Consider the following 27778-nt stretch of genomic DNA (forward strand, 5'->3'; position numbering starts at 1 on the left):
CATTTTAACCAGAATGTGCTTAAGAATGTAAAACATCTTCTTGCTGTCATTTGTAGGTTATAGTCAGGCAATCGGTATTGTCCACATTAACACTCTTAATCCACTTTGTCTTCATTATCTGCAGACTAGATTAAACAAACCTTTAAAATGAGAAACATTTATCCAACTCAGAGCAAACATCAAATCATAACAAATCTGTGAATCTGTCAAATAAGTGACCTGTTTTTTCTAATCAAATATTTTTCTTCCCCTGGAATAACATGCTTTCAAAATGACTATTATGATCAAGTACACAGAGCAAATTATTTTAACCCTTTTCCACTCAAATTAACCAAATAAAACCATAATCCCAATTTTCCCATTACTCCTGAAGTCAGCGACTCATGCTTGGTGTTGCCAATCCTCTTTATCCAAATGGTCTTCCTTTATGTTTGTACCTAGATATTTTCTACTTCTGTGCTATTGTCACTGTGTCTGTCTGCCAGGAGCATGTTATTGGAAAATGTCATGTGCTTGACTCATGATTATTTGTGGGCTACATGTACACAATTGTACATATGCACTCCCAATGTGTGAGGCTCCTGCGAGGAGTGCACAAACAGAAAATGACCCCTTTGAGTGTTAGCAACCTGTCCAACAATGAACGTGAAGCATGGCAAACCTGTTCCCAGGTGGCACCTATACAAGCACACACTTGCCAGCAGAGGCCACTGGATTAGGAACCTTAGCTGATTTTTCTATTCCTGCTCCAGGAACAAGAATGCCAACTGAAGTACCCTATTGGCATAAAGACTACCCGACTAAAATTAGCAACCTCGCTACGGACAAGGGCTTGTACCGAAGTAAGCATCCTGATCTCTAAGGTTCAGTACAATGCCAGGCAATGCACTCATCCATTTAGCCAGCTAAGTATCCGGCTATGAGTATCTATTGGAAATCATAAATGCACTTGAAATTTCTGAGTATTAAAGCACAAAGATTTAACTTCTGTCATTTGTGCATCAAATCTTATCCTTTTAAGATGCCATTAGCACCATTGGAGTTATGGAGACAAAGCCTAGGAGTGAGGACCAATCAAACTTGTTACTTGACAGTATCAGACTCGACCATTTGAGTTCTCTTTGTGAGGATCCGCTTTTGTCCAATTTGATGGCTTTGATTGGAGGTATGGTTCTGTCCTTTTAAAAATGGAGTAAATATTTGTACTAAGTCTCCCTTCTACGCATGTGTCTCTTGCATGTGCAGAAGTGAGAGTTGGGACAAATATCACCGACTCCGCCGCCCTCCCCCGCCCCCAGTACAATTCCCACCAACCCTTTTCTGTGCATGCGTCCAACACCACATTATCTGCGATCGTTCCAGCAGCAGCCGAGTCCTGAGTCTGCTTGGGGGTGGGGGAGGGGGAGAGAGAGCAGGGTGGTGGGGCAACGGGGAAAGCGGGACGGCGGGGAAAGTGGCGTGGCAGGGAGAGCAAGAAGGGGGGAGAGAGTTTGCGGGGGGAGAGAGCTTGGGGTGGGAGGGAGAGAGAGAGCTTGTTGGGGGAGGGGAGGAGAGCGAGATAGCCTGGGGGGAGCGAGAGAGCTTGGGGGGAGAGAGAGAGCTTGCGGGGGTTGGGGGCGAGAGAAAGAGAAATTGGGGCGGGGAGAGAGAGAGTCTGGGGGGAGAGAGAGAGCGAGAGAGAGAGAGAGAGAGAGAGAGAGAGCAAGAGATTGGGGGAAGATAGAGAGAGCTTGGGGAGGGGGGGTGGAGGAGAGAGAGAGCCTGGGGGGTGTCAGATAGAGAGAGAGAGCCTGGGGGAGAGAGAGAGAGAAAGCTTGGGGAGAGAGAGAGAGTGAGAGAGAGAGAGCTTGGGGGGAGAGAGAGAGCCTGGGGGGAGAGAGAGTGAGAAAGCTTGGGGAGAGAGCCTGGGGAGAGAGAGAGACTGGGAGGAGAGAGAGAGTTTAGGGAGAGAGAGAGAGTGAGAGAGAGAGAGCTTGGGGGGAGAGAGAGAGCTTAGGGAGAGAGAGAGTGAGAGAGAGAGAGCTTGCGGGGAGAGAGAGAGCTTGCGGGGAAAATGAGAGAGAGAGCCTGGGGGAGAGAGAGAGCCTGGGGGGAGCTTGGGGGGGTGGAAGAGAGAGACAGTCTGGGGGGAGCGAGAGAGCATGGGGGGAGAGTGAGAGCTTGCGAGGGGGAGAGAGAGAGCTTGGGATGGGGAGAGAGAGAGAGAGAGAATCTGGGGTGCAGAGAGAGAGAGGTTGGGGGGGGGATAGAGAAAGAGCCTGGGGAAGAGAGAGATAGAACCTGGGCAGAGAGAGAGCCTGGGGAGAGGGGGGGCAGTGGAGAGAGAGCTGGGAGGGGGTTGGGGAAGAGAGACACAGGTGGGGGCGGGGGGGAGGTGATCGGAGGGGAGAGAGGGAAATCAGAGAAGATGGATTACGTTCTTCCAACCCCCTGGTGCATGCAAGCTTGGTGCATGTGTTACAAGGGACATCATTGGGGTGGATGAAATCCAGAAGTCACGACACAGTCACTATTCACTTCATACCCAATAAACCTGTTAACAATCCGCACATAATGCCCCTTCCACGGGTCGGGGGGGGGGGGGGGGGTTGGAGGTGGGGTAAGGTCTTGCGCTTGGGTAGGGGACTTCGGCTCGGGGAGGGATGCATTTGCATTGGGGTAAGGGTCTTTGGCTGTGGGAGACAGCACATGTGCTGGGGTAAGGGTCTTCAGCTGGCGGAGGGATGCACTTACGCTGGGTAATGGATTCGGCTGGAACTTGGTGGCTTTTGGGGAGATCTATCCTCTGTGGCTTCTGAAGTCAAAATGGATTGAATTACAAATTGGAAATTCACTCAGAACTTGGGCTGGATGATTCCAGTTACATATTCCAGAGCAACTTCAAGGTGTGGCTTATCCTCCAAGGGGACCAATCAGCAATAGGTCATGTGAAAATGGAGAGCCAATCAGAGAAATGGCTGCCTTTCAGTTACTACAAATAGACGCAGCCTTTTTAAAATAACACAAAGGGATACATCTTAAGTGTTGGGCGGCCAACCGGCAGGTGAAACCGGATGGAGTTGAAACGTTTTTCTCTCTCCACAGATGCTGCCTGACCTGCTGAGTGTTTTCAGAATTTTCTGTTTGTATTTCTGAGAGATTGGCCCTGATAAGGACAGGGTCGGGTTTGTTAAGCGAGGGGGGGTGGGGGGGCACACAGAGTTTTTCCCTGCATGCAGTGGAGTTTTAACTCCACAGCGATGACATTTTCTTCAACAGCGTGTGTCATGTATGTTTGTTTGGGGTTACAAGCCACTAGGTGGCGCAACTGTCGGAGGTCATTGGGCTGTATGCATGTGTGCGCGGCCCAGGTATAAAAGGCAAGCCATCTTGTAATATAATCACTTTGGGCTCTAATAAAGCAGAGCCAGCTTTGTACCTGTGTTAGTTTACAGTCTATCGAGCCTATCGAATAGTCTATCGAGTTATTACATAGAAACATAGAAACATAGAAAATAGGTGCAGGAGTAGACCATTCGGCCCTTCGAGCCTGCACCACCATTCAATAAGATCATGGCTGATCATTCACCTCAGTACCCCTTTCCTGCTTTCTCTCCATACCCCTTGATCCCTTTAGCCATAAGGGCCATATCTAACTCCCTCTTGAATATATCTAACGAACTGGCATCAACAACTCTTTGCGGTAGAGAATTCCACAGGTTCACAACTCTCTGAGTGAAGAAGTTTCTCCTCATCTCGGTCCTAAATGGCTTACCCCTTATCCTTAGACTGTGACCCCTGGTTCTGGACTTCCCCAACATCGGGAACATTATTTCTGCATCTAACCTGTCCAATCCTGTCAGGATTTTATATGTTTCTATGAGATCCCCTCTCATTCTTCTAAACTCCAGTGAATACAGGCCCAGTCGATCCAGTCTTTCCTCATATGTCAGTTCTGCCATCCCGGGAATCAGTCTGGTGAAACTTTGCTGCATTCCCTCAATAGCAAGAAAGTCCTTCCTCAGATTAGGAGACAAAAACTGAACACAATATTCCAGGTGAGGCCTCACCAAGGCCCTGTACAAATGCAGTAAGACCTCCCTGCTCCTATACTCAAATCCCCTAGCTGTGAAGGCCAACATGCCATTTGCCTTCTTCACCGCCTGCTGTACCTGCATGCCAACTTTCAATGTACCATGACACCCAGGTCTTGTTGCACCTCCCCCTTTCCTAATCTGTTGCCATTCAGATAATGTTCTGCCTTCACGTTTTTGCCACCAAAGTAGATAACCTCACATTTATCCACATTATACTGCATCTGCCATGCATTTGCCCACTCACCTAACCTGTCCAAGTCACCCTGCAGCCTCTTAGCGTCCTCCTCACAGCTCACACCACCACCCAGCTTAGTGTCATCTGCAAACTTGGAGATATAAGTGGGAATGGGGGGGGTTCAGACCAGGGGGAGTAGATGCAAAGGGAAGCATGGCTGCAGGTAACGGGGGGACACACACACACACACACATTATTCTTGTTTTTGTATTGTTCACTGTTGGGGTTGTTGTTGCTATTATTGTTATTGTTATTATAAATTTGATGACTTTTGGTTGTGTGGGTGGGTGTTTGTGTCATGTTATATTTATTATAATTGTTATTGAAAAATTGTTAAATATTGTTGCTATTTTTAAAAAATTCACTGTGGGGATAGGAGGAGAGGGGTGTTTATATTCATGTATGTGTTTTTCACCTTAGTTTGTTTAAACAAAATTTCTTTTAAATTTTGTAATTATTAAATATTTTTATTTAACTTAACATCGTTGTGCAGTGTCTTCCAATAACAGAAAGGTTAAACTTCAATACAAGGGTTGCAAATAATGGCGAGGCCAGGCCAGACCAACGTAACTTCATTTATGAGCTGCTGAAGCAACAGTCTTGCAGCTGCGTAATTATCACGGGGCTTTTCCTGTGGTCCTGTGGGGTGAGGGTCATGGCTTCAATGCTAGCCTGATTGTTCTCCCCGAAGTCCTCGTCCTCCTCCTCCTCCTCCTGCTCCTCCTCTTCCGTCTCCCCTCTCTCTTGAGGTGGACCGGCAGTCCCATCTGGCAATTCTTGTCTCCTCCTGATAGCTAAGTTATGCAACAATCAGCACACCACAATGAACTCAACGACCTGCTCAGGGTGGTATTGTAAGTCGCTGCTTAAGCACTCCAATTGTCTTTTCGATGATATTGCGTATGGCTATATATTTTTCGTTGTATCGCTTCTCGGCTTCTGTCTGGGGGTTACGCAGGGGTTCATGAGCCAGCTGGCAGGGCCATATCCTTTATACCCCAGCATCCAACCGTGACCTTGTGGCTGATTCTTAAACAGGTCAGAGACAGTGTTCTTACGCAAGATGTGCGCATCATGGATGCTCCCTGGAAATTTTGCATTTACTACCATGATTATTTGCTTGTGGTCAACAATGAGTTGCACATTCAGGGAGTGGAATCGCTTTCAGTTCTGAAACACCTCTGCATCCTGAAAAGGTGCTCGCAGGGCGATGTCTGTACAGTCTATTGCTCCCTGCACCTTGGGGAAGTTTGCTATTCTTGAGAACTGCAAAGCCCTCTCACTCTGTGCCTTCCTGGTCATAGGGAAGTTTATAAAGTCCATCCGGCGAGCGTAAAGGGCTTCCGTCACCTGTTGAATGCAGCAATGTGTGGCGTGCTGAGAGATGCTGCAAATGTCGCCAGCTGAGGCCTGAGAGGAGCTTGATGCATAGAAGGAAAGTGCCGCAGTAACCTTGACCTCAACGGATAATGTGGTCCTAATGGTGCTGGTAGGCTGCAGATCTCCCTTAATGAGCTGGCATATCTCACTGATCACCTCTTTTTGGAAGCGCAGCCTCCTAAGGCACGTGTTATCGGACAAGTCCAGATATGATCACTTATCCCTGTAAATGCGTTGGGTGTAAGGTTTCCTTCTCCTCAGCTGTCTGCCACCTCTTTGATTGGGCACATAATGCTCCTCAATAAACCTTCTCCCATCTCTATTCTGCAACACATGATTAGTCATCAATACTGGCTGTGAAATTACAGGCCCCATTACTATAAATGCCATAATATGTCTTCAAAATTATTAAATTGTCCTATACAAATGCAATATAAACTCAGAATTCACCACAATGTGATTAGATGGTTGTCACTCCCTTAAAATCAGTCACAAATTACTTCAAAGCTCCCATCAACTTGAAGCGGCCTTTAATTAAAAGTCCTCCGATTTACAAATTGCGTCCATGCCGCTGAATTAAGGTCAGGCAAGTGCAGCTTTTCTTGAGTGTCTTTTAGGGCGAGCGATCATTTGGGTGGTATATGGGCGTGATGCCGAAAGTAGCGCTCGGCGATAATCTGGGCGGTATTTGGGCACTAGCTTCCATTAAACAGTATTCTGGGCAGTGCACAAGTGATGACGTCAGATTTTATTAAAGAATTATGGGCGGCGGGCGGTTCAGATAATTCTCGGTGATAATTGTATGCCGAAAGTTACGCTGCCGATAAATGGGCGATAATTGGGCATTGGTTTCCATTTATAATCAAATATGGGCGATAAACTCAATCTCAGCGGTTAAATGGGCGGTTAAATGGGCCGAAAGTCGAGCCCAAAGAAAGTTTCAAAATTACCGAACTGTAACTGGCAAATAGCTAGGATCCCTTTCAGAGCACCTGAGTTTTATCTTAGTGACAACTGTTATTGCAACTTGTCTACGTTCAGTGCGGTTGGGCTGTTAATGATTCCAAGGAATGATCATCAGAGATGCCTATCCTGCACATGTGACCCACCCCACCCATCAGTAACTATGAAGAAATGTTAACCTTAATTATGGAGAAGTCCTCAACACAGACTATCTCACTACTGAGTCAGCTGAAAGGACAAGAAACATGGGATTTAAAAAAAGACAAAATAACAAGATGGGATAAGTAAGTAAATATCATTAAGTGGAACTGACAGGTTAGCTTTAAGTGACTGGCTGTTGAACATGATGGGATGACTAATAACTTTGTATTCAATGCTGGTATTGTTTTTATGCACAGTGGGTACATTAACAGAAAACCACCTAGAATAATTTACGAACATTCGAACAATGACGGACAGGTAAAGACCATCTGGTCCATTGAGCCTGTCCCCCACAATTGCGATACCTTGTGTATTACAACATATACACTCCACCCCACCCCAAACCCTGTGATCTCCTGGGAGAGGCAAAAAAATAGATACACAACCCAGGCCTATTTGGGGGGAAAAAATCTGGGAAATTCCTCTCCGACCCATCTAGGCAATCGAAACTAGTCCAGGAGATCACTCTGGCCATTAAATTCCCTGCCGTACCTACCTTCTGTAAGAGGTAATCTCTGCCACAGCCAGAAACAAATGCAGCTTTTGCTTGAAGGAATTCAGTGAGTCTGTATCCACCACATGAGAGGGCAGCTTGTTCCAGAGCTCTACTATTCTCTGTGAAAAGAACCACCTCCTGACATCTAACCTAGATCTAGTCCTACACAACTTAAATTTGTGCCCCCTGGTCCTGCCTAATCTATTTAATTGAAATAACCGGTCAGCTGGAACACTGTCTATTCACTTCGGTATCTGATAAACCTCAATCATATCCCCCTCTAAGTCTACGCTGCTCTAAGGTAAAGAGTCCCAACTCTTTTCACCTATCTTGATCATAAGATGCTTTAGACTTGGAATTAGTCTAGTGGCCCTCTTCTACACCCTTTCCAGAGCCTCAATATCACCCAGCATGTGAGGAGACCAAACTGGACACAGTATTTCAAGTGCAGCCTGACTAAGGTCTTGTACAGGGACAAAACAATACGCCTTGTCTTATACTCAATTGTCCTATGAATTCACCCCAACACCCCATTTGCTCTAGCTATCGCTGCTTGGCATTGCTCGTGTACCTTTAAGGATGTATGCACTAGAATGCCTAAATCTCGTTCTATCTTCACCATGTTTAATGCCTTTCCCCGGAGGGTGTATGGATGTTGAGCATTTTCCCTTCCACATGCATAACACTGCACTTATCTAAGTTATATATCATTTTCCAGTCATGACCCCAGTTTCCCAACATATTAAGATTTGCCTGAATCAGTTCTAGCACTCGCACAGATCTTGGTATCATCTGCAAATTTGCAAATTGTGCCGCCAACCTCTGAATCCAGACCATCAATAAAAATAGTAAAAAGCAACGGACCTAACACTGATCCCTGCGGGACACCACTGGTCACCGGTCTCCAAATAGATCCAAATCCATCTATAACTGCTCTTCTACTCTTTGCCTGTGTCCTGCCGGCCAGTTCTGTATCCAGCTCAATATATTTCCACTAATACCGGAGGCTCCGATCTTATAGAGAAGCCTCTTGTGCAGTAATTTTTGGAAATCTAAGTGGACAATCTACTGGACTTCCCTCATCCACCAACTTTGTAACTTCTTCAAAAAATACAATTAGATTTGTGAGACACGACCTCTTTTTTATGAAGGCATGTTGGGTGTCCCGAATATGTCCCTCCCTGTCCAAGTATTCATATATTGCAGTCCTTCTTTCAAGCATTTTCCCTATTACTGATGTTAAACTGATGGGCCTATAGTTACCCGGGTCCGCCTTGTCACCTTTTAAAAAAATGGGGACTACATTAGCCTCCTCCCAATCTGTAGGCACTATTCCAGAGTGCAGTGAGCTATTAAACATACAGGCACAGCACATGTCCCATCTCCTCGGGGGGGCTCGCACAGCACATGTCCCATCTCCCGGAGGACACTCACACAGCACATGTCCCATCTCCCGGAGGGGCTCATACAGCACATGTCCCATCTCCCGGAGGGGCTCACACAGCACATGTCCCATCTCCCAGAGGGGCTCATACAGCACATGTCCCATCTCCCGGAGGGGCTCACACAGCACATGTCCCATCTCCCTGAGGGGCTCGCACAGCACATGTCCCATCTCCCAGAGGGGCTCGCACAGCACATGTCCCATCTCCCGGAGGGGCTCGCACAGCACATGTCCCATCTCCCTGAGGGGCTCACACAGCACATGTCCCATCTCCTGGGGGGCTCACACAGCACATGTCCCATCTCCTGGGGGGGGGCTCGCACAGCACATGTCCCATCTCCTGGGGGGGGCTCGCACAGCACATGTCCCATCTCCCTGAGGGGCTCACACAGCACATGTCCCATCTCCTGGGGGGGGCTCGCACAGCACATGTCCCATCTCCTGGGGGGGGCTCGCACAGCACATGTCCCATCTCCCGGAGGGGCTCACACAGCACATGTCCCATCTCCCTGAGGGGCTCGCACAGCACATGTCCCATCTTCCGGGGGGGGCTCGCACAGCACATGTCCCATCTCCCTGAGGGGCTCACACAGCACATGTCCCATCTCTTGGGGGGCTCACACAGCACATGTCCCATCTCCTGGGGGGGGGCTCGCACAGCACATGTCCCATCTCCTGGGGGGCTCACACAGCACATGTCCCATCTCCTGGGGGGGGGCTCGCACAGCACATGTCCCATCTTCTGGGGGGGGCTCGCACAGCACATGTCCCATCTCCCGGAGGACCCTCGGGTGGCTATCATCCGGCCCTGCTGCTCTATCTATTTTTAAGCTCTTAATTCTTTCTAAAACAATATGCTTATCTATGTTAATGTTACTAGTAGTAAAACTAGCATTTTTAAATTCTATTATTTGGGCATCATCTTCATTTTCTTTCCTTAAAAGCCATTTACTTCTATATGCAGTGGAGGTTTGGGTCTAAGAGAAACAGTCATAAACTGAAATCCAAATGAGAGCAATTTGGTTTAGCAGTAACTTTTTTTTATTGAATAATCCAGTACACTATTAGCAGAAGATCTCTGGGCTAGAAATTGTCCCTCACCCCGATTGGGGGCGATAACCTTCCGGGGTCAGGATTTTATCGCCTGGCCCGGAAGTCCTGCCCCGATGTGGAATTGGGCCATACGCCCCTCAAAGGAAGCGGTGTGCTGTCTCCGGCGCTCCCAGGACGTAGCACAGTACTGAGTCTAGTGTCGCGCAGAGCACGCCAGCGCTACGTGGATGCTCCGTGTAGCGCTGACAAGCTACAATGCCCCTCCCCTTCCATTAAAGGGGAGCCCCTCCCCTTCCATTAAAGGGGAGGGCCGCTGTGCACTCTGCAGGCCCTTTGGTGGCCAACTCTGGGCCTGGAGCCAGGCACCCAAAACAGAGTGCCGGGCTGCATGATGCGACCCGGTCAATGCAAAGGCCGCCATTGTGGGGCACACCCAAGGGTCGGATGACAAATAAAGATGACAGCCTGGGGCACTAAAGGCCCCCCGTTTAATGAATGTTCGCTAGATTCGCGGCCCACGGGGCAATTTTTCCTGCGGGGTGCGAAGGGATCAGCACAGGGTGATAAGGGGTTGCCGCACATTATCGCCAGTTGCACGCCGGCCCGGGGCGTTAATTGCAGGGGTGCAGCGCTGCCGGGACAACGCCCCTCCAAACCTCCAGGGCAATTTCCCACAAGGCAGTAGCGCCCTCATCCCCTGGGCGGGAATGCCATTGCGCCCCGTTAGCGGCCACCGGAGGCAATAAAAAGGGCCAATTTCACCCCGTCTGTTTCTCGCATCTTTTATTTAAAAGGCAGTACAGTACTCTATATTCCATTCATGTATATAAAAAATATATGCTTCTTTCTGTCTGGCTCCAATATTCAAATAATGTAGCAAGATTTCTACCCACCACCCTCCCCTGCTGTGCCTGAACACTAATCAGCTGCAGTGTACATGACGTGTACTGTGCTTATCCCAATCCGAGCTCCCTGTGGATTTGTTGATTTGGGCTATTTGCGTGGTCCTGCATTAACCCCAATGCAGGTCGGCCCCACAGCAGGGGCCTGTACCCAGAACCAGGAGGAGAAAGAGCCCTGCAACAGTGGCATGGTCAATGGCTGTGGGAACTTCTGACTACTAAAGGTAACAACAGCTTCTTCGGGTCCCCTTTATCTCAGTGCCCCTGGCTAAGTGAGAGGAAAATGAGGTAAAAAGGCCAGGGGTGCCCTCTCTCCTGCCTCATTCACACTTCTGCCTATTGTAAGCACAAGCAATCTATTGCTCACCCCACTCCCCCCCACCTCCCCCACCCCATCACCTCACCCCTGGAAAGCCCCAGAAAACATAAAGGAAGCAGAGAGACCGCATCATCACAGATCTTTACCCCTGATTTCCACACTTACAGCTGGGAAATAATCAGCCCCAGTGAATCATATCCCATTTATTTACATCCAAGTATCAAATTGAACTATTTCCATTCTACATGTGTCTTATCCAAATAATAAAAGCTTTTCTTTGTGCTGCACTTGAATGTTATTTCAAAAAACCCTTCTGTCCTTACTAGCTTTAGTTATGTTTGCTGTTATATCCTTTTGAACTTTTTACCCGAGTATGTATATGTCTTTACCTGCACTAATGCAGTATCATCTGGGATGTATGATTGTAAATCTCTCATCACTCTGTACATCTTCCCTGATTGAGCAATGCTAATATAAAATGCCATTAGAATATTTGGAAGTACTCTCGACATTTTTACGTGGTGCTGTGAGGTCTATTTACATGCAATGTGCTGAAAGGAAAAATAGGAATAACATTAAATCATGTGGTTTTGTATCTTAATTGGAGATGTCCAATGATCCAGAGAACAGTGAATTAAAATCCAGAGAACAGTGAATTATAATCCAGAGAACAGTGAATTAGCAAAATAACATCTTGAAGAATTGTAATGTATTTCTATTTATTCATAAAACTCAGCTATAATATTTGAATGAAATGAAAATATGCACAAGAATATTGCATTGTAAGAGACTGCACAAGAAAATGCAGCCCCAATGCAGCTTATTGGCCCTTTATGTCAGCTGTGGCTCAGTGAGTAGCACACTTGCCTCTGAGTCAAGAGGTTGTGGGTCCAAGTCCCACTCCAGGAACTTGAGCACATAAATCTAGGCTGACACTCCAGTGCATTGCTGAGGGAGTGCTGCACTGTCGGTGGTGCTGTCTTTCGGATGAGACGTTAAACTGAGACTCTGTCTGCTCTCTCAAGTGTACGTAAAAGATCCCATGGCACTAGTTCGAAGAAGAGCAGGGGAGGCCAATATTTATCCCTCAATCATAACAAAAATACAGATTAGCTGGTCATTATCACATTGCTGTTTGTGGGAGCTTGCTGTGTGCATATTAGCTGCTGCTTTTCCCACATTACAACAGTGACTACTCTTCAATAAATACTTCATTGGCTGTAAAGCACTTTGAGATGTCCGTGAAAGGTGCTATAGAAATGCAAGTCTTTCTTTCTTTGCAATAGGTCTGATCTTTATCATGGCTCCAAGAACAAAAATGACCATGCTAAATGTTATGGGAATGGTAGCATAGTGGTTATGTTAGTGGAGTAGTAATCCAAAGGCCTGGACGAAGGATCCAGTAGAGCTGAGTTTAAATCTCACCATGACAGCCGGGGAATTTAAATTTAGTTAATTAAATAAATCTGGAATATAAACCAAAAGCTAATAGCCCAGAAATCGCGGCCTCCCTGGATCCGTACGAAGTTTCTATGGACCCGGGAAGGCATGCGCTGAAAACCGACTTTTCCGATCTGTCAAGTTTCTGGCTTGACAGATCCTCCGTGTCTCGGGAGCGAGGACATTTGCGGGATTTACGCATATCTTGCCCAGCAAATGTCCTCAAAACTCTTGCGCCTGATAAAAGCAGGCGCATAGCCTACTTTTACAGGCGTAAGAGTTTAAAAACAGACAAAAATATAATTAAATTAAATGTAAAGAACACATATTATTTTTAACAACCCTGCCCACTAGGTTACATTTATTTTTAAACATAATTAAAACCTTTTTTTTAATCTGCAAATTTGTTTTCTTTAAAAAACATTTCTATCAACTTTAATTTCCATAGTGTATTTATGTGAGGTGTTTTTTTTTTAATGTTTTATGTAGTGTTTGGGTGTTGGGGGGTTTTCTCATTCATAGTAATAGGAGTTTCGGATTTACGAAACTCCTATTACTATGAATGAGAAAATACTTTACCTGTGATTGGGTGTCCAGGCCCATGTGACTCCTGCGGACGTCCCAACGTGAACGCGCTCCGTTGCGCAAGAAGAGGAGGTCTCGAGTCTGGGATCTCCAGCCGGCATTTGACCTAAAGGTAAGTACGCATCTTTTCTCTTATTTTTAGTCGAACGCCCATGGGAAGAAGAAACAGGGATTTCTAGGCCAATATCAGTAATGGTAACTATTGGATTGGTCCTTTAGGAGAAAGAAATCTGCTGTTTGGCTTATATGTGACTTCAGACCCACAGCAAAGTGGTTGACTCTTAACTGCCCTCTGAAATGGCCTAGCAAGTCACTCAGTTGTCAAGGAGGCAGCTCACCACCATCTTCTTATGGGCAATTAGGGATGGGCAATACACGCTGGCTTTCCCAGCAAAGCCCACATCCCGTGAATGAATTGAAAAAAAACTTAAAGTACTTTGGCTTTTTCACAAAATGTCACCTTTATTGTTTACATTTAACATGCAGTTTTTTTTGTACAGATTTGTGATTTAAAGAAAAAGAAAAAAACTTAGCCAATGTGATATTAAATGGATACCATGGAATTTAAATTTTAATATGAAAACGCATTAGGAACATTTTTAGATGATCCAAAGTCAATTTACAATTAAGAAGGTACAGTCCTAAAAATAATAGTTGTTTCCAAGAAAGTTGCTGTTGGGCGCCAATTGTTATTGTATAATATGTGCACACTCAGGCCGGAATTGTGCCGGCGCTAAGAAAGGCGATTCGGAGGCACGTCCGTTGTCAAAATAAAAATGATTGACAGTGGGTCGGAAGTTCGCTATCAACCTGCCTCCATGCCAGTTTCCCAAGTGCTGGGTCTGTCAGCGTTTTACAGACACGACACCAAGTGGCAGGAGAGGCAATTGACATTGTTAACAGCTTGTTAAAAGGTATTTAAACAGCATTTTACATGTACTTACCATTTTTCCAGCTTTTTGATGATGTTCACATCGCTCGTGGTTCACGTCAGGTAAGTAGGTCAGGTTTTCAATTATTCTCCATTCCTCAGAATAGCTGACAGCTGCAAAAGTGGTATAAAAGCTTCCATTTCACAGCTGTGCACTTTACAATCTTGGAAGCTGGAGCTTCAGGATTTGGAAGAAACTTTTGAGCTTTATGTAGGTTGCAGTAAACTCTCAATCCACGGTCACCTCCTTGGAGCAACATCTCTCACCATTGACAGATCGCTTCTGTCATCTCAACTTCAGCTGCCATCTATTCCAGCAGCATTGGTGCCCTTGAAACAATCCCACCTTGGTCCTCAGAATCCCACCACAATCAGCCTCAATACCAGCATCACCAGGCACACCTGCATCACCAACAACACCAACCTTCTCTGCACAGGACAAAGGGCATCAGCACCTGACCACATTACTGCCCGGGAGGCCAGGGATGCCCTCACCATGGCCAGATTTACTTCACTTGGCTGCCACATGATGCAGATTGGCACCACCCCACACCAACACCATAAAGCAATGCCCAAGCCATTCCTTTCACACTCATCACCATTGTGGGGGGGGGGGGGCGGACCCTTATGTCTCACCATTCACTACAACTCACTAAGCCACTTCTCAAGGTACACAAAGATATGTCCAAGAAGGCAAAGTGTTAAAAATAAAGATTTCAATGTTTGACAACACATTGGGGCAGAAATTCCGAGGAGGACTGCCCATGGGCAAATCTATAAAGAATAGAAATAAAATGCGCACTTACCTGAAGTTGCTGCACCCGCTGGAACTCCCGATCCACAGGCCTCCTCTCCCTGCGACGCGCAGCACGTGCTCATACGGATGTCTGCAGGAGTCACGTGGGCCTGGACACCTAACCACAGGTAAGTATTTTCTCATTCATTGTAATAGGAGTTTCGTAAGTTCCGAATGAATGAGAAAGCTCCAGCTTGGCAGATCGGAAAAGCCGGTTTTCAGCGCATGCGCATTGCATTCTGAAAATCGGCTTTTCTGATGCCTTCCCGGGTCCGTAGAAACTTCGGGACATCGGAATTTTTGCCCCATAAACAGAAACTTTACATGAACATTGGCTCAAAGACCCAAGTACCTATCCTTGTGTGTTGTTAGTTGGCATGATTGGACAGGGATGAGGGTGAGTGTGAGGAGTGGCTAGTGAGATGAGGGTGTGATAATGTAGATAGAGATAGGGATGGGTGGAGGTGCAAGGTAAGTTTGTGTGAGTAAGGCAGAGTGATGGGGATGTGATAAGTGGCACAGCAGGATGAGGTTGAGTGTGGCTTTGCAGTAACGTTTCATGATCTACTGAGATCATTGAAAGGTTTGTGCCACTGCAGCCTGGTTCTCCTGATGACATCCCTGCTTGTGTCTTCCTGTGCAATATGCAACCAGGCCATGTTGGTGTCCTGCGGAGGTCCCTTCTGCCCATTGGAAGGGGAAGAGAACCTCTCTGCATGTTGTGACTCCCTCCATAAGCTGTGGGTGAGCCTGAGTGCAGAACACTGACAGCACAACTGTCAAAATGAATGTGGACATGGTCCCTTTAAGGAAACTGGCTTATTACGCGTCATTAAATTATGTCATCAATTCCGCTTCCTTTTAATTGGCCGGAAACCTCGCGGGGGGGGCTTAAAATTATTTTCACAGAGCGGGATGGAGCCAGGAACGAGGTCGCAACCCAACCCACTACCTATCTCGGCTGCACTGGGCCTGCCTTGGTAGGCGAAATCGTGGCCTCGCTCTCTTTTACACACACTCTCACACATGCACACGCACTCACACACAACCACATACACATTGTGCGACAGTTCAAGTCCACAAGCCTTACTTGTGCATCACAATTTTAAGTCATACTTTCTTTCTCAACATTTAACATTAAAACATTTATAATGGAAAAACCTCAAAAAAAATGTCAACATTTATAATGGGAAAAATCTGTTTCAACATTTCAACATTTTTGCCATCAGAACTTATTGATGAATTAATTTGAATTATTCAAAATAGTTCTTTTTACAAAAAAAAATTCTTTGTCAGTAACTGAAATTTCTAAAATTTCCAAAATAAAGCATTAAACAAAAAAATTAAAATAAATTATATATTTCACAATGACATAGTGATATCTACCCAATGGATTGTCCTTTATAGCTTTCATTAAAGTTTTTACTTCAAGGCCTGTGTCAAAAGCCTGGCCTTCAACAGCATACTTTTACCTCACAAAGGTTGGAGAGAACTCTCAACCATATCTGCTCATTATGAGCAAGTGCATTTTACCCAATTGCCCATCATGCAATCTGTGCTTCAACAGGAGTTAAAGGGCAAAGGGGTGATTCCCATCATACTTTCAGGATTTGAGTGCTTCTTTGCTTTTTCCAAAAGGGCTAGTTTTACCCTAAATCATCCTGCACATGGTCAATAGGACCCCAATGGCATTTTAACCCTATCCTGAGCGGAGTTTCCATTGCAGCTGCCCCACTCAGTGACACCCAGGTTGAAAGCAGCAGAGACCCTCCAAGATAAGCAAAACAATGGAAGGAGGTGCAGGAGTGGGTTTGCAGGCACCACAAGGAAGGTCACGAGCCCTTGCCAAATTCCCCTCTCCCCCGCCCACCCCCGCCAACACACCTGCATGTTGGCAAGCCTTCCTGTAGTGGCTGAAGAGTTCCTCCCAGAGTCACAATGCGGATTCCGCACACTTAGGGACACAATGGACATGATCTTCACCACGTGTCAAATCCAAGAAAAATGAAGGGAACAGTATCAACCTCTGTACATGGCCTTCTTTGACCTCACAAAGGCCTTCGACTCTGTCAACCGGGAGGGATTGTGGAGTGTCCTCCTCAAATTCGGCTGTCCTCAAAATTTTGTCACCATCCTCCACCTGCTTCATGATGTCATGCAAGCCATGATCCTTACCAACAGATCCACCACAGACCCAATACACATGCAGACTGGTGTCGAGCAAGGCTGTGTCATCACACCAACGCTCTTCTCAATCTTCCTTGCTGCAATGCTCCATCTCACCCTCAACAAGCTCCCTGCTGGAGTGGAGCTAATCTACAGGACAAATGGGCAATTGTTCAACCTCCGTCACCTCCAGTCCAGATCCAAGGTCATTTAAATCTCTGTCATTAAATTACTGTTTGCAGATGACACTTGCATTTGTGCACACTCAGAGGTCAAACTCCAAACCATCGTCAACACCTTCACCGAAGCTTTCGAGAGTCTGAGCCTAACATTATATATCCGTAAGACAAATGTGACCTACCAACCTGCCCCGCCACATACTACTGCCCCTCAATTATCAAGATCCATGACGAGACCTTGGACAATATGGACCACTTTCCATACCTTAGGAGCCTACTGTCAACGAGGACAGACATCGATGATGCAGTCCAACACCGCCTTCAGTATGCCAATGCAGCCTTCGGTCACCTGAGGAAGAGAGTGTTCAAAGACCAGGATCTCAAAACCAACACCAAGTTCATGGTCTATAGAGCAGTAGTGATACACGCCCTCCCATATGCTTCAGAGACATGGACTATGTACAGTAGACACCTCAAAGCACTGGAGAAGTACCACCAATGTTGCCTCTGCAAAATCCTGCAAATCCATTGGCAGGATAGGCGCACCAATGCCGGTGTCCTCGATCAGGCCAACATCCCCAGCATTGTAGCATTGACCATGCTCAACCAGCTCCAATGGATGGGCCACATTATCTGCATGCCCGACATTATACTCCCGAAACAAGCACTCTACTCCGAGCTCCGACACGGCAAGCAAGTCCCAGAAGGGAAGAGAAAATGCTTTAAGGACACCCTCAAATCCTCCTTGAAAAAGTGCAACATCCCCACCAACACTTGGGAATCCCTGGCCCAAGACCGCTCAAAATGGAGGAGACGTATCCGGGAAGGTACCGAACACTTCGAGTCTCTGTTGGGAGCACTCATAAGCCAAGCACAAATAGCGGAAGAAGCGTACGACAACCCAAGCACCCCACCCACACGTCCCTTCAACTACCACCTGCAGCACCTGTGACAGAGTTTGTAGATTCCGCATTAGTCTCATCTGTCACCTTCGAACTCATATTAGTGTGGAGGCAAGTCATCTTCGACTCTGGGGGACTGCCTCAGAAGAAGAGTGCTGACAGATGGCCTCTGGATTGCCCAAAATTCATCTCCTGCCTGTAACTGAGGCCTAGAATGTAAAATACCCCAAGCCTAAAATTTATGCCAGCGGGTGCGTTTCATATTCGCTTCGCACCCATCCACCCAAAACCTACACCTGGTTAACATCCACCCTAATGCTTTACAATGTTACAGCACAGGATAAAAACCATAACAAGGTCAACTAATACACATCATTTTATTTTGTATTTGTGTGGAAGCTTTCCAGTGCTTGAAATAGCTTTTCTTCATGCGCCAACCTGAAGAGTCTTTATATAATAATGATATTGAACCATGCCAAGCCTAACATGTGCAATCTAGCAAGGGTCACTGGGTAACTACCAGGGCAGAAAACCTTGGCCAATTTTACTTTCTTCACTTGGGATGTAGAGGCCAACTATAATGCTCCAATCACTGTCCCAACTGAGATTAGCTAACTCACCACAGAACAGAAATTAAACCTTGGACCGAGCTGGTCTCAACATTTTTACCAAGTTACCCATCAGAGAGCTGAAATGCGGTTTCACAAAGAAAGAATATACTGTGTTACTGGTGAATAATACCCGTGAGATATGACTAATTCAAAACAGGATAATATAAATATAATTGAGACAAGGAATATAAACCCACAACAGCACAATTATTTTGCTTAAAGGCAAACAAATAAATGATGAAAATTCCACTCGACAATTACAAGGTCTTGTTTTGGGTGAGTTTGGGAACTGACCCATCCCTTATGTTTGGATTTATAATTTACAAAGACAACATTTTCAATTCATGAAGATTTCTACTATGGTGTGTAAAAGAGGATACTTACTATGGGCTCAAAATTGGCCAGAAGTTGCTCGGTTATTTTTGGAGCAACTTGATTTTTCTGGAGTATCTTAAAAATTCCCATTTTGCACATTCAATTTGTGCCAGTGTAAGTGAGTTAGTTACAATTTTTTTAGTTTAGTTTAGTTTTTCTCAAAAGGGGCGTTACCAGCCACCTACGCCAGTTTTGGCCAGCTCATAGTTACTCTAAATCTACTTAGGCCAGCGTATGTGGCCACTTGTGAAAACCCTTGCGGAGAGTTAAGAAATCAGAGCAGGTTGGTACATCGGAGGCCAGCAGAACTTAATGACTTGACTAAAGAATGTGAATTGGATCAAACAGCTATACAAGACATCATATGACAAACTTCGCAAAGTTAATTTACCATACAACAGAAGCATTCATGGAAGCTTAAACTACAAAAATAAAAGAAGTAAAAGATCGTTGAATTAAATTGCCCTAATTTCACAACTAATTTAAACAATTTGCAATGATTATACTGGGCCAAAATTGAGCCCATATTATCTACATAAAGTCTACTTCAATAAATAAGATATTCTCTGTGTTCCTCTGTCACTTACGTTCTTCTTTCACAATAGCATCAGGTGAATAGGCTTGACAAATGGTCACCACTATTCACAAGAGACAAAACATATTTACATATTTTTTCAAAATATTCAAATAAAAAATAGAAGTAAGTCCTAACCTTCCTTCATCTTCAGCCCGGGAAGGCAACGGACTGGCCTGTGCGATAGGCCACTCGGCCTGGGATAGGGGCGGGACGCACCAGCAGCCGGTATGACGATGATGATGATGATGATCGGGTCCCACGCTGTAGCACGCACACTGAGAGGCTGGGGGTGAGGAGCTACTGCGCATGCGCGCACACTCCAACGCGCATGTGCAGATGTCCCGGTACTGTTTTCAGCGCGGGACGCTGGTTCCACCCCTGACCCGACTGGCCACTCTGTGCGAAGACCCGGGAGAGGCCGGACAATGGCCAAAGTGGGGAGCAATTTTTTCGGAGCACTTTTCAATGCAGAAAAGCGCTGCATCTCCAGTGAATGCGCCGAAAAAAGGGGTGGGCCAATTTTGAGCCATATGTAACTCATCTTAATTATATATAACCGTAATATTTTACATCAAAGCAAAACTGATAGTCTTTCAAATCCTGCATTATCAAGATTTGCTGTAATTTAATACTATTTAATACTGACAATAATGGATTCTAGAGCATTTACATCAGTGAAGATTTACACTAGATTCACACCAGAATTAAACCACCTTGAACTCAGGACAAGTGAGGTAGTTCTTTATGCCAGAAGTAGTTGAATTCTGAAAGTGCACAATAGAAACTTGCTTTTTTTACTTTTTAACTCCCACATTATCCATCCAGACCAAGAGCTAGATCATACATACATGAACATGAAGCTTGCCCAATCACACTTTCACACAAATGCAGTATTTAAACCAGATATGTACTGTCTATTGTTCAATTATCAAAATTACTGGACAGTTATTCTCAAAACCAGGCTGTCTGGCTAAAAGGTGGTTCTGGATCAAAGACCACTGTGTGATCGCCTTAACTAACATGGAAATCTGCTGCATTTGTCATGATACAGAAATACAGGACTGTGATCTAGTCATGTGGTAACTGGTGATGTCGGTGTGCAGGAAGGATGACTGGTGTGCACATTTCGAAATGGTAGAAATAGCTGTCAAACATTTAACTAATTTAATTACAATTAGTAATCATTCAAAAATCAATGCTGTAGTAAAGATTAAGTAATTAGAACTGTTAGAAAATGATGCCGTGAGTGACGAGAATTTGAGTGCTTACAAACATTGGATATGCATGTGGCATGTCATTTATCGTGCAATTTTGGGAGTCAAAGCAGTGTCAGTTTCAAATATTATTCACTACAAATAAACCTACAATATTCTGTTCACATGTGCTGCATAAATAGGTTTTGACCAAGTGATTTACAACAACAACAACTTTAGCGTCTTGAAAGTAGTGAAACATCCCAAGGCTCTTTTTGTTAAATTGATACCAAGCCACATAAGGAGAAATTAGGATAGAAGACCAAAAGCGTGGTCAAAGAGGTAGGTTTTAAGGAGAGTCTTGAAGGAGCAAAGAGAGGTAGAGAGGTGGAAAGGTATAGGCAGGGAATTCGAGAGCTTAGGGCCAAGGCAACAGAAAGCACGGCCACCAATGGTTGAGCAATTATAATCAAGGATGCTCAAGAGGGCAGAATTAGAGGAGTGCAGACATCTCAGGGGTTGTGGGGCTGGAGGAGATTACAGAGATAGGGAGGGGCGAGGCCATGGAGGGATTTGAAAACAAGGATGAGAATTCTGAAATTGAGGCATTGCTTAACTGGGAGCCAATATAGGTCAGCGAGCACAGGGGTAATGGGTGATCGGGACTTGGTGCGAGCTAGGACATGGGCAGCAGAGTTTTGGATCACCTCTAGTTTATGTGCGTTGGTATAATCAAGTCTAGAGGTAAAAAAGTACTGGATGAGGGCTTCAGCAGCAAATGAGCTGGAGCAAGGGCATAGATGGGCGATATTACAGAGGTGGAAGTAGGCAGTCTTAATTATGCTGCGGATATGTAGTCGTAAGCTCATTTCGGGGTAAAATATGACACCAAGGTTGTGAACAGTCTGGTTCAGCCTCAGACAGAAGTTGGGGGATTGGGATGGAGTCAGTGGCTAGGGAATGGAGTTTATGGTGGGGACCAAAAACAATGGCTTTGGTCTTCCCAATATTCAACTGGAGAACATTTCTGCTCATCCAGAACTGGATGTTGGACAAGCAGTCTAACAATTTAGAGACCAAGGAGGTGTCGAGAGAAGTGGTAGTGAGGTAGAGCTGGGTGTCATCAGTGTACATGTGGAAACTGACGCTGTGTTTTTGGATGATGTCACCAAGGGGCAACATGTAGATGAGAATTAGGAGGTTGCATGATGTTTGCTAGTAATCAAAGCAAATATTGATCTACTTAATAATTAATCATTTCAGGATTATCCTTGTGATTGCATTAGTCAATTTTTAGTAAAACATGAAGATTGTTTCTAGTTATTTGCAAGCTTTTAGACAAAATTAATGGCAAAATAACTTTACTATGAAGCTCAAGATATCTGACATAGCTTGCAGTAATTTCATGAAAATATGTTCCACCCGTGCTCTCCAGTAAGGCTTCGGCATTCATTGTGTAAATTCACTTCTATCCTTGTACAAAGTCATACAATGCTGCAATACTTAATGTAGTAGCCTGAGGCCAGTACTTGCTGAAGGTAATGTGGAGACAGTCAACCAAGTTACATCACCAACTTCACTTTGCTCCTGCCCAAGCAAGCGCACATGCGCAGCGTTCTGCACACTGGCACCTAAATGTAAGCTAAAATTAGAGAAAGGCTGATGGAACAATTGGTTCTTTTTCAACATTAAACAGTGTAAAAAGTTCTCTGGAGGTACAATATCTGCCTGGGAGTTTTGTAAAGTTTGCTCACACTGAGTATATTTATACCTCAATCAGCGCAAAGCTGAAGTAGTGTGAGCTGATTCTGTGAGATGATCTAACAATGCTAGATTTCATTCTGGCAAATTTCACTCTTCAATTCACTGCACAGCTTTCAATCACGGAAAACCAAAGCTGCTTTACATTGATGCAAACCATGCTGTTTAACTGACCAATATTAAATGACAAAATATTTGAGAAACTGTCCAACTTCCAAATTATTCTATTTCTAAATTTTGACCAATGTTATTAATTCCATGACATACATTTGGCGCATCAATAATCCATATCATCTTGGGCCACATTGAGGATGACAAAAGACTTGGGGGGGGGGGGGGGGTGAAATTGCTCTTTTTTATATCTCCATTAGTGCCTCCAGGATTCTCTAATCGGCTGCAATGAGGTTATTGCCCTGGGGAAGGGGTCGATAGCGTGGTTTTGAGAGGGCAATGTGCCATTAGTGCCACGCCCACGATTTTCAGCCCAGGCTGGTGCACAAGCGGCGATGACGTCATCGCCGTCATGCCGACCTCTCACCACCCTACGCCGACATCTTTGCACCCTGCGGGCGACGAGGATGGCGCCGGCTGATGTTACCGCCAGCTTCGCGACCCGTGGTGACATCTGCCGCCATGGCGCTCCTTAAATGGGAGTCCGTTTGCGCCGTGGACCGTCATATTTTTCAGTCGCCCAACTCATCTGTCGGCCCGACAATGGCAGCATTTGCTTCAACCGGGTCGCCATCCTGCAGCCCGGCACTCCGTTAAGTGTGCCAGGCATTTGGTCTGGTCGAGGGCGTCCCGGGTGGCCATGAGACAACCACCAAAGGGACTGCAGCACCTGCAGCGGCCCTCTCATTTGATTGACAGGGGGGGCATTCTGCCGCATCAGTGCTATGCGGAGCATCCGCGTAACGCTGGCATTTCCGGCAGGGCACTGGGCTCCGGAGAGCATTCTTCCATCCTGGGAGCACCCCATCACAGACGCGAGTGCCTCCGATAGCGCTCTGCCTCTGTTGAGGGGCGGAAGGTATGAATTCCATGCCGGGGGAGGAACTTCCGGGCCGGATGATAATCGTCCTGGCTCCAGAAGATTACCACCTCCAAACGGGGCGCGGGGCAATTTTGCCACCTTTGGAGTCCAAATCACTTAATAATCTAGTGGAAGAAAGCTGGAATATTGCCATCTGGATAGTGGCATTCAGTGTCACACATGCGGATGATGTCATTGAATTTATTTCATGGAGAATGTATGTAGAGAAGGTTCAAGATAATGTGCATTCCACCCACCCGAGCAACCAGTAGCTGGTTTGCACAGGTAATGCCTACACTGGTACTGGTCCAATATTTATTAATTCCAAACCCTTTCTCAATGTTGCAGTATAGATTGTAGCAAATGTTCAATAATAGTGAGATTGCACAATCTAATGATTATTTAAAATGTTGTTTCTGAATATCGCTAAGAACATCATAACATAAGAAATAGGATTAGGAGTAGGACATTCGATCTTCGAGCCTGCTCCACCATTCAATAAAATCGTGGCTGGTCTTCTACCTCAACTCCACTTTCCTACACTATCCCCACATCCCTTGATTCCCTTATTATCCAAAAATCTATCAATCTTGAGTCTTGAATATACTCAATGACAGCCCTCTGGGGTAGAGAATTCCAAAGATTCATCACCCTCTGAGTGAAGAAATTTCTCGTCATCTCAATCCTAAATGGCCGATCCATTATTCTGAGACAGTGACCCCTGGTTCTAGACTCCCCAGCCCGGGGAAACATCCTCCCTGCACCTGCCCTGTCAAACCTGTAAGAATTTTGTATGTTTCAATGAGATCACCTCATTCTTCTAAACTCTAGAGAATATAGGTCTAGTCCACTCAATCTCTCCTCACAGGACAATCCCCCCATCCCAGGAATCAGTCTGGTGAACCTTCATTGCACTCCCTCGATGGCAAATATATCCTTTCTAAAATAAGGAGACCAAAACTGTACACAATACTCCAGGTGTGGTCTCACCAGAGCCCTATATAATTGCAGTAAGATGTATTTACTCTTATACTCATATCCTCTTGTAATGAAGGCCAACATACCATTTGCTTTTCGAATTGCTTGCTGTACTTCATGTTAACTTTCAATGATTTGTGTACAAGGACCCCTAGGTCCCTCTGAACACCAACATTTCCCAATCTCACCATTAAAAAAGAATTAATTGTCAGTAAAGTTGACTGAGCCAAGAGAGGGTAATAATAAAGCGTTCATTACTTACTCTCAATCTTTTCTTCAATCACTTTATAGTTTTCTTGACTGCTATTTGGTGTTTTTCCATTGGACTTTTTCTCTTTCTCTGTTTTTTTATTTCTATTTTTGACTGGAAAATGGAGACAGTACATGAACAATATGATAAAATATCAGATGGATAGTTCCAAAGTTATTTCAGTAGCAACTTTCATAGATAGCTTAAGTGCAGTATCAATGCCCTGTGGTAAAATCGAGTCCACGTTTTGTAAAGGTGAAGCAGACTCACACATTGTCTGCACTTTCTCTCTTATTTCCCAAGTGTCCTTTTATTTATCAACAATTCTGGATAATTCATTTGTAAACCACAGTCCCACTATTCACTAAAACACCTGCAATGCGTGAATCTTGCTTGTTTTTAGTGCAATTCTAATTAAACTTGTCTTCACCCTTGAATTAGGTTTTAATAAATGTTGCATTATATACAAAATGCGTTCGTCCCTGTGCGGAAACTCTGGAAAAGTTTAATGTTAATAAATTATCTGTCGTCGGTGTTGTCTGGCATTGTTTACAAATCTTGTTCGCACTTACAGGTTTTCGTCCATGCGATATTATTCTAGTTACAATTAACCCCAATCGCCTCTTCAGTATGCATTTTAAAACATACCCGTTTGTTTTAAGTTTCATATAGAGACTGCCTCAGTACAGCGTTGCAATGTTAATATGTGAATATTCACATATTAGTACAATATGTATTATACTAATATATGAAACCATGTGCAGAAAGAACTCGGCAATAATCTGAGCCCGTCCTGTTTTAGTGACAGTCACTTTTTACCTGGCGCTCCCACAGGTTTCGCTTTGTCCTTGCGCTGCCTTTCCACGGGACCCTCTGAATCCCTCCGACGCTCCTCGGGATAGTAGTGGTAGCCCTCTCTGGAAATGATCTCTTGCAGGTAGTAATCGTGGTCCTCAGCGGGGTTCCCACAGACAACATCCGAGAAGATTACTAGCCCCCAGAAGCAAAGACCCAGAACTGCAACGCAACAGCCACGGCTCAGAGGCAGCATTGTCGTGAACTGCAGCTCGACTCACCACTGACTCCACCAAAACCAATGTGGCCAAAATAAAAACACACACACACACACACACAATGGTAAACTGATACTGAAACTGCTATCGGTTCCTCTGCGTTTTATTTTTTGAATTTTCACAAACTGTCCATGCCCCAAAGATCTGACGAGCCTGAACTCAGAGGTCCATGTGATTGTAAACGCGTCAGGCAGGGAGGAGAGAGACTTCAGCCTGGATGTTGGCAGGTGGCTTCGGCACTAGGATCTCAGAGCTTGAGGGAGCTTTCGGCCAAATCCTGCGGCATTGCACAATTTCCATGCACACAAAGTAATCAAAACCATATCTCCTTACAAAGCACTAGAACGCGTGTTGCTTTAGAAGAGGTTTGGCAACTGGCACCACCTCTAATCTTTTCAACCCTCGAATAAAACAATGTCAACACTTCTTGTTTATGTGTGTATTTCATAATACTGATGTGTTAAGCACCATTTTTTTTTACTGGGTTTACTGTGATCCTTGCCAGCGTGGTTCCCGAAACTGATCAAATCCAGAAACAAGAGCGAGAGAAAATTAATTTCACGCAACTTTTAAAAAATGTGGTCTCTCGCTTTCGGTGTTCAGGTTTGCGCGGAGTTTTCCGAATCAGTCTCCAGCTGCCGGCTCTTGTAGCCGCCGCGCTGCGAGCGTTTGCCAGGGGATGGCCAGGAAGAAAGCGTGAATTGTTCAATTGATAGACTCTGCATGAGTGCAGGAGACAAGTTAGCGAAAGTGCTCGTTGGTGAGCGGTATTGCACTGAGCTGAAACACCCCCTCCCTCGCTCTCTCAGACAGACAAGTTTCAGATGTAGGGCAGGTTTAAACAAAGCCAATGCGGCTGCACTATTAATCTTTCACACTGTCACAAAAGATCATTCTCAGCAACAGAAGATACCGTTTTTAATCTGATCTATTGCTTTAGCTGAAAAAACATCCATAAGTCTATTTTTTGAGCATTACTAAGTGCCAAGAAATCGAAAGTTTACAAAAGCAATTTTACTTTGAAGTTGTTACAGCGAGCAATATATCCCGGCTGTGTTTCTAAGCCGATTATTTTAGCTACCACACTGCTCCCATTTGAATGGAAGTGCAATTGGCTGAAGGAAATGTGCACTGTACCTTTCCCCCGAACAGTTTTAGGGACTCAGATAGACCCTGTTATAAAGATCGCTTTCATATCCGAACGTGACAGCATTGGGTAGCACGCTGACCACTGAGTCAGAAGTTTGTGGCTTCAAATCCCACTCCAGGGACTTGAGCACAAAAATCTAGTCTGACACTCCAGTGCTGAGGGAGTGCTGCACTGCCGGAGGTGCCGTCTTCAGATGAGACGTTAAACCGAAGCCCTGTCTGCTCTCTCAGGTGGATGTGAAAGATCCCATGGCACTATTTCGAAGAGCAGCAGAGTTATCCCCGGTGTCCTGGCCAATAGTTATCCCTCAATCAACATAACAAAAAAACAGATTATCTGGTCATTATCACATTGCTGTTTGTGGGAGCTTGTTGTGCGCAAATTGGCTGCTGAGTTTCCTACATTACAACAGTGACTGCACTCAAAAAAGTACTTCATTGGCTGTAAAGCGCCTTGAGACATCTGGCCCTTCGAGCCTGCACCACCATTCAATAAGATCATAGCTGATCATTCCCTCGGTACCCTTTTCCTGCTTTCTCTCCATACCCCTTGATCCCTTTAGCCTTAAGGGCCATATCTAACTCCCTCTTGAATATATCCAATGAACTGGCATCAACAACTCTCTGCGGTAGGGAATTCCACAGGTTAACAACTCTCTGAGTGAAGAAGTTTCTCCTCATCTCAGTCCTAAATGGCTTACCCTTTATCT

At 45.3% G+C, this 27778-nt stretch overlaps 1 protein-coding gene across 1 annotated transcript in view; it reads right to left on the reverse strand.

The window, feature by feature from the left end:
• The window catches only part of cpxm2 (carboxypeptidase X (M14 family), member 2), a 222156-nt gene extending 196259 nt beyond the window's left edge, over positions 1 to 25897 (reverse strand). Inside the window, exons 1-2 of the mRNA XM_070875011.1 lie at positions 25666 to 25897; positions 24859 to 24960 (exon numbers count right to left, since the gene is read on the reverse strand). Coding sequence (XP_070731112.1) covers positions 24859 to 24960; positions 25666 to 25897 — 334 coding nt within the window. The remainder of the gene's footprint in view (positions 1 to 24858; positions 24961 to 25665) is intronic.
• Between the last annotated feature and the right edge of the window lie 1881 nt (positions 25898 to 27778).

The sequence above is a fragment of the Pristiophorus japonicus genome, chromosome 3 (genome assembly GCF_044704955.1).
Source record: "Pristiophorus japonicus isolate sPriJap1 chromosome 3, sPriJap1.hap1, whole genome shotgun sequence".
NCBI lineage: Eukaryota > Metazoa > Chordata > Chondrichthyes > Pristiophoridae > Pristiophorus > Pristiophorus japonicus.